Genomic DNA, 12946 nt, shown 5'->3' with positions numbered 1-12946 from the left:
CTGTGGTGGAATTCCAGATACCGGCAGGAAAGCGACGGTATCGTCAGGAACGCCGACGTAAGCACTGCTCAACAGCGGGTAGGTCCCGCGTGAAGAAGGCAAGAGGTGGAGACCGCCAAGGAGGACACCTTTGGGGCTGACGGCGGTAAGCGCCGGCAACCGAATTCCTGCTCAGCACATTTTTTCGGATGACTCGGCAGCCCCCCCCGTCCCCGCCCCGGCCAGCCGCAAGCGCCTCCACCGTTAGTATGATCTGACATATCTGATGGATATTTGATCTTACTCCAAGAGGCAGACTTTGGCAACTTTTAAGCCTGTCTTGGGACACTCACGAGGGCACACGCTTCGCCCGGCCTTTGCAAAAAACAAGTTTTTGCAGAAACGTGGCACGACACAGACTTGCTCGGAGAAAAAAAGCACGGAAGTGACGCTCTGCGAGGCTCAAATACTACAGGCACTGATTTTTTTTTGTTTGTTTTGTTTTTTTTTTTTAACAACAAAACATGACCTAGTTTAGGCATCAACTATTTTAATGAGCATAGTACCCTGCTGCCTGCTCGCTGTGAGCGAAGCGCCCACCGAACGCTAGCGAACACACCGACAGAACCGCTTTTGTATTCCACAGCCCATCCACCTGACGGGGTGGCTTAGATTTGTTGATACCATCGGTCGAGGCTGAACGTCGTCCCCCTCCCACTCCTCGCATCCGCCATCGCATCCAGAGGGACAGCGATCGAAGAGTCGACGGATTAAAGCAACGTCAACAAAGTCTTCATCTCAACGCCAAACTGGTGATGCAACACCCGGCAGCTTCTGGGCCAAAGATGTGAACCACGGCACCTCAACCTTTGCCATGAAAAATTGCCCTCGTATCTGAAATGAGTTACATATTCGAATACCCTGTAAGATGGGGAAGCGGGGTGTTATCGAGCTGCCAAATCTCACTCCTGTCATGAGGTCATTTCTGGCAGGCGGCCAGGTGAGATTTCTGCCAAAAATCTCGGTGCTGACCATCGCTCCCCATCCTTCCCCTCCGATCCTCTCCCTCCTGCCCCAGGTCAGCAAAGGGGAGGGGAAAAAAAAGGGGGGGGGGGAAGAAAAAAAAAAAGAGTCAGGGAGGGGAATATGTATTGTTTTTTAATCAACTTGTACAATCGCGGTACATGCAGTAATTACTCAGCCTCTTTATGGAAAATACTTCGCTAAGCACAGCGAAAGGACCGTCTGAGGGCTCACAGCAGCACCTTTATTGGGCTGCCGGATCGCCCCAAGGCACCCCGACTCTGACCGCTCCCTCGCGGGTCCCTGGGAGAGACACGCCATTGATCAGATCCCTTGAAATAATTATTTAGTAATTTCTGCTTAATTTACGTAAGAATCAGTCTCCTGATACACGTGCGTGGGACTGCACTTTGGATTTACCAGCTGCTGCCAGGGGCTGGAAGGCAGCTAGGAACCCCGTACGTACCCGGAAGGTTTTAACACTGCTGGTATTAGCTTCTTAAATAAGGCTGTTTGCAAATACCTCGTTTCACTGCTTTAATCCCCGAAGGGATATATTCACAGCACCCGAAGACACAGAAGGTGGTTGCCTTTAGCTGCACATAGACTCAAGCAAACGGTAAGGCAGAAGAGGCAGTGGGAAAGAGGAGAGCAGCACTACTGCAAATAATATTAATTGCCCGTCGTCACAGCACCGGTTTGCAAACAGAGCATTTTCGGTGCCAGCAGTTCGGCTGCAAGCTGGATGCTGCCCGTGAAGCTCATCGTTTCGCATGCCCTTACTACAAGGAAACTTTCTCCCACAACCGACTGCTTCAATATGTCCAAAAGAATTTTTCATCTTACACCCGACAGGCCAGATGTAAAATAAAGAAATAAATAATTAGCATTACCTTATCTGGAGTATGTCAGCTGTAGCGAGCGACGCTTGGATCTTCGAACACATCCAGAGACAAATTATCTAACGCTGTAATTTATGAATGCCTCAACTATTTACCCTGGTATTTCATTTTACATTCGCTGGAAAGAAGAGCTCTAAAGACTAAACAGATCCAGCACGATAACACGAAAGGAACTTCAGCCACATGCTATTACAAGACAACCTAAGAATTCCAACACGACATCAAGCCGCTCCGACTCACTTCACGCTTAACTACTGAAGGGGGGGGGGGGCGGGGGGGAAAGAAGGAAAAGGAGCGATGACCAGCTAGCACGGGTTCTCTCCGGTTCAACGCTTACTTAGATTTTATTATCGGAAGCTGCAGAATCCAAATACCCACTGGAAGGCGCGAGCCCGGCTTTCCCGGGAGCAGCCGAGGCCAGTGCCGCGGAACGGCTGCCCGCTGCCAAGTAGGAGGAAGAGTTTCCAAACTTGCAGCTTTATCAAAGCTATTTTTGTCCAGCCCACCCCCCCCTTACACGCATTGATAACCAGCAAAGCAAGGACTGCCGGGACGCCGCAGCAGGGCTTTGCATCTCCGCTCCCCCCGAACCCTGGGACCCCCGCCGGGACCCCCCGGCAAAGCCACCCGGGCACCTTTGGGGAACGGGCCATCCGCTCGCGAGGCTTGAAGGGGAGGAAACTCCTTCCTCCAGCTTATCCTGCTCGCAGCGAGGTTTCGTGCCTGGAAAAAATGAGCTAAGTTTGCAAGCGGAGGCCCCAGCTCCGCTCCTGCTCTCCCAGAGGCTCTCGGGACAGGCGAGCCCCCCCGGGCACCACCGCTCCCAGGGGCTGCAAACACCGGCGAGGAGGACGGGAGGTAGGAGCCAACCTGTTCCGCACAGTTTCGGATTTAGGAGCTGCTGGAGGGGGGGGAGAACGACGGGACCATCAGCGAAGAGGTTGATGCATCTCGGTTGCGGGGCAGGGAAGGGAAAAAGGAAAGTAATCAAAACCACCCCGGGAGGAGGGAGGCGGGCGCGGGGCGTGCGGGGAGCGGGGCTGCCAGCGCGGGGCGAGGCGGGCAGGCTTGAGGCTGTGCCCAGCTCCTCAGCTGCAGCATCGGGGAGGAGACCCCCGCCGGGGCTGCCCCGGGGCAGAGCCGCTGCCTTCAGCCTCCTCGTCCTCCTCCTCCTCCTCCCGCGGGCACAAGCACCGAGCTCGGCCGGGCTGTCGGGAGCGGAGCCGATAGCGCGGGGCTGTCGCGACGGAGCGGCAGGTGGAGCGCAGGGGGCGGCGGGGACCCCCCTCACCCCCCCCGGCCCAGGCGAAGGGGGGGGGGGGGGGCCCAAACCCACTCTGAGTTTAACTCCCGGGAGTTTGGGGCTTTTTTTTCCTCTTTTTTTTTCTAAATAAACACAAGCGAGGGGGTGCTCGGTTTTTCTTTTTTTTCTTTAAGCCGGCCCCAAACCGCATCGGCGGGCGGAAGGATGGGGGCGCCGGGGGGGGGTCCCCGAGCAGCGGGGGCGCGGGGGGGGACACACGGGGACACGGGACGGCGGGGGTCCGCGACAAGTGCGGTCCCACCCGACCCCCCCCCCCCCTCCCCCAACCCCCCCCGTCCCCGGGCGGGCACCCACCTGCTGCTGCCGCCGCTCGGCGCCCTCGGGGGGCCGCTGCGGGCGGCCGGAGGCCGGGGCTCCCGGCGCCGCCGCCGCCGTCCCGTCCCGGCGCGGCGGGGCGGAGGGCTGCGGGCCGCGGTCGCGGCGAAGCTCGGAGCGCAGCTCCAGGTAACAGCCCAGCGTCAGGACGTGCAGCGCCAGCGACAGGGCGAAGAAGCCGAGGAAGAGCCGCCAGCTGCCGCCGCCGCCGCAGGCGCAGGCACCGCGGGGCGCCGCCGCCTCCCCCCTGCGCTCCGCACCCATGGCCGGCGGTACGGAGCGGCCGGGCGCCGAGCCGCTACTGCTCCATGCTCGGCCGGGGAGCGCCGTCCCGCCGCGGGGCTGAGCGGGCGGGGCGCGGCCGGGAGGGCGGGGCAGGGGCGTGGTCAGGGCGGGGCTCCGGAGGGGGGGTTGGCCACGCCCCAGCGCGGGCAGAGCCCGGCCGCCGCCGGCCCCGCCGGAGGGCTGCGTGTCCCCGGGACAAAGGGGCCGTGTCCCTGGATGGCCCCAGGGGGTGCCGGGCCCGCCGCAGCCGCCTCCGCCGCTCCCATGTCGGGGGCAGCCCCTCTTTTCTAGTCGCGTCGCCGCCGAGGACGCGGCTTCTTGGCACAAGAAACACCCCCTCGTCCCAGGGTGATGGGAGGCGGGTGCCGGAGCGGAGCCCACCGAGGGGTACCGAACCCCCCCCACCTCACGCATCGCCCCTGCCGCGCACCCGTCTCCCACCCACAGGCATGCCCAGCCGGCCTGTGGCGAGCACCCGCTCGGGGAGCCCGACCTCCAGCCCGCGGCTTCCAGCATCGCCTTTGTTCTTATCTTTAAGCAAACAGAGCAAAAAGTTACAGAGCGAGGCTGAAAATAACTGGCCGGGCGGTTGCGCGGCGGGGTTCTACATCGCTGGCGTTGGAAGGAGGCTAGACAAGGGTGGAAACCGAGGGGGCGGTTTGCTGCGGCCCCCTTGGGACCGTGAACACCTGAGAGCGCGGTCACGTTAGGCAAATAAGCTCTCAAAAATGAGCTGCACTGCCAGGCGCCCGCGTGCGGGGAGGGCTCTCTGCAATCAGAAATCAGAGGAGGGAGGATTTTTGAGGGCAGGTAACAAAGACATCCAAAGCCTGGGGCTCAGCAGGCAGAGCTTAATTCCATAGGTGCCACTTGGAAGGCGACTGCAGCTGAGCGCTGGGCGCTCGGCAGGTTTGTTGCATGTTTTGGGGCATCAACAGTTGCCTTCTCCAGCTTTTCTGAGCTGCTAGAAACAAGTCGAAGGTGGAAAGCAGCTTGGGCAAAAGTTAAGCAGGAAAAAGCGCGGGATTTGAGAGGAAAGACTGTGAACGTCAAGAAAGCAGGCTTGAATAAACCATGAGTTTGGGTATGTATCCCTCAGAAAACAAGGGATGGGGGAAGCCGTCCGGGGAGTTGCCGGTTCCTCACTGGAGTTAGAGCAATGGCACATCTGCAGACCATCCCAGCGCAAAGCGAGATAGAAAGAATAGCATGAGATCAGCTTGGTCATCTCGAACACAATGAGGAACACGCACAGAAAGTATAAATCAGAGCAGTCCCTAACACCGAGCCTAAGAATAGCGTGAGCTTGTGGGGACAGAGCTGGAAGGAGCGAGGCTCCGGTGGCGGGGCAGCGCGAGGACAGACAGCAAGCGGGGCGGGAGATAAGGAAACATCGAGTATGGCACTAAACAAGGAGAGAAAATCCAGGTGGTTCTCAGCGAGGAGGAACACGGACAGCTGATATGGGAAGCGAACAGAAGCGTTGGGTCTATTTTAGTGACAAATTGTATTTAATTAGGAAGAAAAACCATCCAAGTTTCAGGCAGGCAACTGCTAGCAGCGGTGACAGAACCGGGGAAGGGAAGGCGGAGCGGAGACAGAAACGCTAGGGTTTTTGCAGATAGCTGGACCTGATGAGGATGATGTTTTAGCCAAATTATTAGGGGTTATCACTGGGAGTTTGAGGGCTCAGGGAGAGCTTAAAGGACTGGTTGAGGGTGAATAAAATGGTGGGGAATCAATACAGAGGCCACAGAGCTTGGCTAAATATCCCCAAAACATTCCAAATTACCAAGGAGGTAATTACCCTCCATCACATCTGGAGGGTGAGATGGAAAGGAGGGCAGCTGACGGGGGTTTGTCGAGGGAGACCTCGTCAGGCCGATCTGACCTCCTCGGCGACCACCTACAGCAAAGCCGCTTCGTGGCGATTCCCACGGTGCTCGGACCTTCCTGCTGCCGAGGGGTTCCCTCGCCTGGGTGGCTGTAGGGCCCGCCGGCCCCCAGGGCTTGCCAAGAGCAGAAGCGGGAGGGAAGCAGGAACGCGCGGCGGAGCAGGGGAGGCGCCTGACGTGAGCACCTGCACCGCAGGGAGCAGTTTATCGATAGTTCACTGTCGAGGAAGCAACAGATCCAAAGGAGCTCTGCCAAAGTCTTTGCCGGTCCTACTACCAATCCGTGTTTGATCTCGATAATGAAATAGAGAGCGAGACGAGTACGTCTCTGTGTGATGCCCGCATGCCGCGGGCCGCAAGGGAGTTCCAACACGGCGTTAAAAATGATCCTAACAAATCGGAGAGGTGGCCTGAAGAAAACAGGATACAATTTGAAAGAATAAAAAACTAGTGCAAGGGTCTTAATACGAGCCCGAAGGCTGCGGAGGGTGAGGCAGGGGTGGCTAGGTGGCACTGCTGAGGAGCACTTCCAGCTGGTTTTAGAGGCTCAGATAATGCAGAGCAGATCGTCAGCGCTGGGGAAGCAAGCACTGCGAGGGACTGACATAATTACCATCAGACCTGTGGGGAAGGGTGGCGGCACCGAGGGCCGTCGCCTAGCAAATCCCCGAGGGCCGGGATCCCTGGGTGACCGATGGCAGCCATCAGAGCTGTGGCTCCCGGCCTCACGCTAGATGCGCCGTGGGAAGGCCTTGGGTGCCCCGTGGTGCCCCGGGACGTGCCCTGCGAGCCCACCTCAGAGGGAGGCACCTTCTGCTGCAGGGCCGGGCTGGGGGAGCCGGGTGGGACCTTGCGGGTCCGTGTTCCCGTGCTCCGCCATCCCGTGGGTAGGGGGATTTTTCCACGAGGCTGTCCTTTCCCGGAGAAAGCCTTCCAAGTCCTGGAACAGATTGCCTGGGAATTTGTGGGGTCTTCATCACTCAGTATTTCATAGATTACAGCTATAAAGAATATTATAGTTGCTGTTTATCCTGCCTTTGGGGAGGAGGATGAACTAGATGACCTCTTTGTAGTCCTCGTTAGCCTTATTTTTTCTGCAATAGGGGATTTTTTTCTTTAAGTTCTGTGTAATAGTCATGAAATTTTATGAGAGTCTCTGTTTTCATTTAAGAAAGAAATGTTTCCCTAATATTTGTGAAGAAAAAACTGGAAGCATTAACCACTGCCAACCCTCACAACTCAAGAGCAAAAAGCAAATGAAAGCAAATGGACCCTCTGTACAAAGTCCTGTAATTATTTTAGGATAATTTATAATTATTTGAACGCTGAGGGTTGTTGCTGTTTTCCAAGATCGAGACTCAAATTATTTAGAAACAATGGTACATTGACCTACTCAGACTTGCGATAGCCTAGTTCCCTTTTCAAGAGTAATTTATGTTACTTTTAAGATTAATTTTAGGGGTGAAGTAAGCCCAGAAGTCCCTGAAATACTTTGAGCTGTGTATGTTCACAGGGTCTTAAAGACAAGCCCATGTTGCAAATGTCGCTAGGTCCAAGCTGCCTACCGGGGTCAACCAGTTAGTAATATTAACTGGTTATAAGAAGTGAGTTCACCGCTTCGGCTCTGGTCTCATTAGGGACGTTTGCCAAGTCCTCAAAACAAGGTACTTCTGCCTCCGAGAGCAGATCATCACACAGCGTCCCACCAATTAAAAGAAGTCCATCTAATGCTATAATTAATATGGGTTATAATTAATACATGTCACCCCAGACCTGAGAGGGATCCTCACGCATTGACCCCGTGGCACCGGTCAAGCCCCACAGACAGAGGCGTTGCACGGCGCCTCCAGCATTTTAATTTAATTGCTCTTGCACTAAGCGCTGCCGCCAGGTCCAGGCTCTGGTGGGAGCGCGGGGCGGAGAGCCCTCCCCTGCCACGGCCGTTTCCCTTCTGAACCACGAGTCCCCCTTCTCTGCCAAATGCAACCGGTGCCCTTTATTTTACAAGTTTCATCCCTTTTTGCTATGTCATACCTGATAAACTTTGTTATATGGATGAAGAACCCCAAAGGTTTACGTTGTCTTCTGCAGCCCAGCCTCATTGCTCCAAGGAGCCCCGGTCCAGGAGAGGCAGGAGCCAGAGGACCGCAAAGCCTCGTGCTCGTAACGGCTGCAGCAACGACACAGATTCGTAATGCTTTGGATGGGCTGATCAAAGGCAGGGGCCACAATAGGAAAATAAAGAACAGTTCTCTTTAATCAGAAAAATAATATTACTTCTTGCACAAGGAAGAGGTCCCCCCACCCAAATTTTGCCTCTTTATATCTGCTAGAGTTTATTGGGTCCAGCTGCCCCTGCTTTTCCTCCCCGTGAACAATGGGGAGAAATCTAGGAAAAAAGGAAACATTCCGAAAGTTAAGGCATTGCTCCCTCGGGCCCACGTCCTCTGGAGGGTGGGCAGGGGCCGGCGAGGAGGAGAACCCACAGAAGCGACTGGCCCCTGGTGCCAGGGGGCTTCTCTCCATTCCTAAACTCGCTGGCTTTTCCAGCACCACGGTGCAAGGGGGCCTTCCCGCCCAGGCAGGATGTAACCAAAGATGGGAGGAGAGCTCGCTAGGGCAGCCTTGTCGGTTTAGAAGATCTGCCTTTCTTTTGGAATGGTAAAATTCTCTCAGCATGACACAGGGCACTTTGTGGCAGGTCCAAGTGCCCGTTGCTACGCATGTTTAACAGATCAGTGAATCTCTTAGAAGGCCCTTGTAAAGAAGATTTTAGCCCATTTCCCATTTACATTTTGGCAACAGCTGTAATATTTGCAGCAGCAATAGGATAGATTTTAACATGTGTGACCTAAAAGCTTTGGAATTCATGACTTTCCTTTGAGGAAAGCTCCACTAAATTGCAGGAAAGCCATCTCTTACTCTTTCGGTGATGTTAGCAGCAACGCTAATACAATAAAGTCTCCTGAAACCTGAAGTCATAGCATACCGACAGCGTGTCCTCAGCCGTGTTCATAAGCCCTTAGGGCAAAGGATCCTGACTTTTATAAAGCCTCCATACATCACTGCAGTTACAATTATCTTTCCTCAGTGAGAGCCAGGATGTTCCATACGATCTGGTTTACTTAAGATTGTCTTTTCAATAACCGTGAGCTCTGCCTGTGCAGTAAAGGTAGTTATTAGCATCCACCTGCTTCTGTAGGGGCATGGATTGAACAATATGCTCATGTTATAGGAACAACGTGTGCTAAGCAATTGCATTCATGGGATGCCTCTCTCCTGGCTCTGTCTACGACTCTTCTGAGACTTTCCCTCTACTCAGGCTGTCACTATTGTGTCTGGAAATTTGTCTGTCCCTCCCGTCTTATCCGTGAATTCTTACAACTGTCATTTAAACTGACACCTACCGAGCTGCTCGTCCCTCTCGTCAAACTCTCCTGCACCAGGGCCATCCCATTCCCCCCACCTGACCGGCGGCCACTGTAACAGGCTTCGACGAGATGTGCAAGGCAGAGGATGATTAGAAAACGCCCGATATCCCAGCGTCAGCTAAACAGCCACTGCATTTTAAGCCTGAATTAATTTTTTCCTCACAAGCACCAGGCAGTGTTTACAGAGCACGGTGTGCACAGCATCACTCAAGGGTCCCTTTTCTACATCGTGAAGCATGAAAAAAGGAAAAGCAAAACCTACCAGTGTGCACTGACAGACATTTTTCCTTTGAGGTGCACTAATAGTTAAACAGCAGTAACAACAACAACAGCTATGTATGCTTGTCCCCTTTTTACAGGGAGAGAGAAAAAATGGATCTGTTGACTCTTACTGTGCTTATTTACACATATTCTTCCCCTTGTACTACAGACCTCTAAGAATTAGCAGCTTGTTGACTTCTAGCTTGCCTGTATAGACAAGCCTTTGCCTTGCTTTCTGTTTTAAGGGAAGATGGAGGCCCAATTGCTTAGCCAGCTTTGCTATTTAGTTTCAGTACCGAGTATACAAGGAGGAGGTTTGGCCAAAGAAGGCTAAGTTAAGCCTAAACACAGCTTCTTCTAGAGAGGGTAACTAGGATGTTGCTCTTGGTTCTGTTGTATGTTTATTTATATGTTATTTGGTGATAATGAAAAACAAATGTTAGGAATCTATTCAGTTCTTAAACTTTTATAGACTTATTGTCTTTATTTTCAACTGTGCAACTGTCTCTCAGCCTCCCCCTCCCTCAGACACATGGAAGTGCAGTCGGTGACCAGCGTCAGCTGTGCTCTTACTCATCCTGGCTGGAACAATGATATTCCACACCACATTATACAACCTCCCCGGTACTCGCTGCCTCATCGCCCCCGACCCTTCGGCTCCCCACATCCCAGGTTTCTCAGGCGAGCGGGCAGCGGAGGAGTCTTCCAAGTTATTGTCCTGGAGTGATGGTTTCAGGATTCGCTGTTGCCAATGAAAGAGGATATGGTCTTTGCCTCAAGGAATATAAGTCTTATATGAAAGACACCCTTTCAGAAAGCCCAGAGCCTGGTTTGCCCCTTGCTTGTATCAGTAATATTCAGTCACCAGCAGCCCATGTGAAAACAGGGAGGAGGAGGAGGGAGCTGCACCGTCCAGCTAACGCTTAGCTTGACTGGAGGACCATTGCCAGAGGATGGCAGGAGTTTCCTCAGGCCCCAGCGTTTCTGGCGCAGATGTTTGCCTGACCCGTCTGCCGGGGAACACGGCTCTGGATTTGCTGCTTCCCTCTCCCTCCGCCCTCCTTGGGGGGCGGAAAGGAGCCACCCCACAGAGCCACGCTCCCGTCGTCCGCGTGGGAGACCCCCAAAACATGCCCCTTCCCACTGAAACCAAACAGAGTGACCGCCCTCAAAGCAGAAGCAGATGAGTCTTGCAGCACGCTTTGCCCATACCGGGGCTCAAGCTGTGGCCCCGCTCCATCTGCAAATGATTTCGGTCATTTGATATTTGTCTCTGTTAATGCACGGCACAAATTACCTCTTTGGAGAAACAATCCTGATTAAATTATTATCCACAGAATTTAAATCTCTGAAGCAAGAGAAGCAGAAGCCAGAAGAGGCTGACACGCACTCACGCCACAAACCTAGGGCAGGGACATCTCCCGTCAGCTTCCCCTCTGGCTGGAGGAGACATTTCAGTTGTGAAACTGGGATGACAACTTGCTCTGCGGGGATAAGTCCACGCACAAGACCCAGTACTGCACTGGCGGAGTTAATTCTAAATTATATGAGCTCAATTTCTGTGAAGCACGTGAGCTCCAGTACTACCCATCTCTCCACTGGTATGACCCAGCCTGTGCAAGGCTCTTCCCAGCCCAGATGTGCTGCTTTGTCCTGTCCTACCGCCCAACACACCTGGAGGTTTGGTACTCACCTGACTAAACCGATGCGCTTTCTGCGCCTCGCAGGAAAGCCGCAGACTTTTCTCGCACCGCTGCGGTTCCCCAGGGTATTCCTAGATGTCCATCAGCACAGCAGCTGTGACACGGCTCTTCCCGAGCTTTGCTCCAGGAGGGCAGGGGCTTTGGGGTGCCCCGAGGGCCTGCCCAATGTCCCACCTCCCCCTCGCCAATCCCTTCTCACAGGGCAGGGACTCGCAGGACCCACGGCCGCGGGCTTGCCGCAGCGAGCGCGCCAAGCACCGTCGCTTGTCACGAGGGGAGCGCTGTGGGCTGCGGCGTCTCCCCTTTGTCACCCGGTGGGATGGTCACACGAGCCCATTTGCCCTCCAGAACCACCCCTGGAGCCGCCAGCCCCAGGTCCCTGCGAGGAGCCCTCACCCTGCCCTGCCTCAGGCACACCTGGCCTGCAGCTTCCACGTCTCTGATGCACTGTGTATATAGCCACCGCTGCTTCGCTATTAGCATCAAAAAGCCCAGGGTCGAGGTGGCCTCAGGCACTGGCCTCCTTCCTAAGGCAGCTTTAGTTATGGCACAGTAGCACACCACATCTCCCAGGTCACAGCCGCACGGACGATTTAGGCTGGCGTAAGCAGCTCTTCTGGGATCAGCAGAAAAGAAAAAAAAAATTAAACAGTGTTGAAGAAAAATAAATAAAAAAAAGAATTAAAAATCATCCAGATTGCCGTGGTTTTTGGTAACACTGTGACCCGTGTGTCCTTGTGCCTGATGCCCACAGGCGTCCACGTGAATACACCACCTCCCGGCAGTGTTCCCTCGACGGCCAGGGCAACGCTGCCGTGCCAGACATGGGGGGTCCCAGCTGAGCCCTCAGCCCTCGCGCAGCCCCTGCCTGCCCAGCAAATAAAGCTGCAGGGTGGGAGATGGTGGAGCAAAGCCCCCTCGTGCCCCGGCTCCAGCGTTCCTGAAAGCCACGTGTTTCTCGCTGCCCCCGCAGAGGTGCCAGTGGGGAGGAGAGGTCAGTAGCTATTGGGAGCCGGGGACCAGAGTCTTACCACGTAGTTTTGGACTAAATTCAAACTTTTAAGCATCTCAGGTAAGGTAGGGTGAAGTCCAGGGTAAAGAACTGAAGCCCTGGCTTTGAAAAGGATAAATCCAAGGAATGTATATCAAAGCAGGAGCGGTCATAAGGAGGACATATGGAACTGTCTTTTTCTGCTCACTTCTTAAGTTATTGGAAACTGCACACCCAAGGCCCTGATCCAGCTACGGGACCTCCGCGTAAGGGGCTTGGTTTCCAGGTGACCTGGGATTTCAGTGATTTGCAATCTCGAGACTGTTAATATTACATGACAGCAATAACCAGGGGAAGGAAAACCCGAGCGTTTGTTCTTAGATGCATCCCAGCAGTTGCAGATTTAAGCGAGGAGAAAGATCACAAGGCTCAGATGTAATATCCTATAGTAACACAGCCTTAAACCAGCAATTTCCTCTGCGGAGCCCACGTCGGATCAAGGCTTGATAAAGCACGCCATTTGAGCATTGATTAGAGGATTTGGAAAGGGGCAGTAGCCATTTGTTGTGGTATGGAATAGTAAAAATGAAATTGCTTATTACAAAGGCATATTTCAAACAGCGAACAGATACAGCTCTAATGAGTGCCATTTGCCTTCATCTCTTTTATTACGGGTCCAGCAGTCATGGCTCCACGAGCTCTGGATTGCTAGCTTTGGGAAATGCTGCATTTCTAGGCTAAACCAGCCAATATAAACATGTGTGTTTCATCTCGGAATAAAAAAAAAAAAATGATTGAAAAATAGCAAACCATGTAATTTTTGAAGGGAGTAATCCA

The 12946-nt window shown here is 54.0% G+C and overlaps 1 protein-coding gene across 4 annotated transcripts in view; it reads right to left on the bottom strand.

The window, feature by feature from the left end:
• The window catches only part of EDA (ectodysplasin A), an 81608-nt gene extending 77722 nt beyond the window's left edge, over nucleotides 1–3886 (bottom strand). For all 4 annotated transcript variants that reach the window (XM_075106562.1, XM_075106563.1, XM_075106564.1 and 1 more), the window contains exon 1: nucleotides 3523–3886. In XM_075106562.1, the coding sequence (XP_074962663.1) occupies nucleotides 3523–3807 (285 nt within the window). In that variant the 5' untranslated portion in view covers nucleotides 3808–3886. The remainder of the gene's footprint in view (nucleotides 1–3522) is intronic.
• Nucleotides 3887–12946: the final 9060 nt, after the last annotated feature.

This window comes from Phalacrocorax aristotelis, chromosome 11 (assembly GCF_949628215.1).
Source record: "Phalacrocorax aristotelis chromosome 11, bGulAri2.1, whole genome shotgun sequence".
Taxonomy (NCBI): Eukaryota; Metazoa; Chordata; class Aves; order Suliformes; family Phalacrocoracidae; genus Phalacrocorax; species Phalacrocorax aristotelis.
This window is presented reverse-complemented; position numbering and strand designations above follow the sequence as displayed.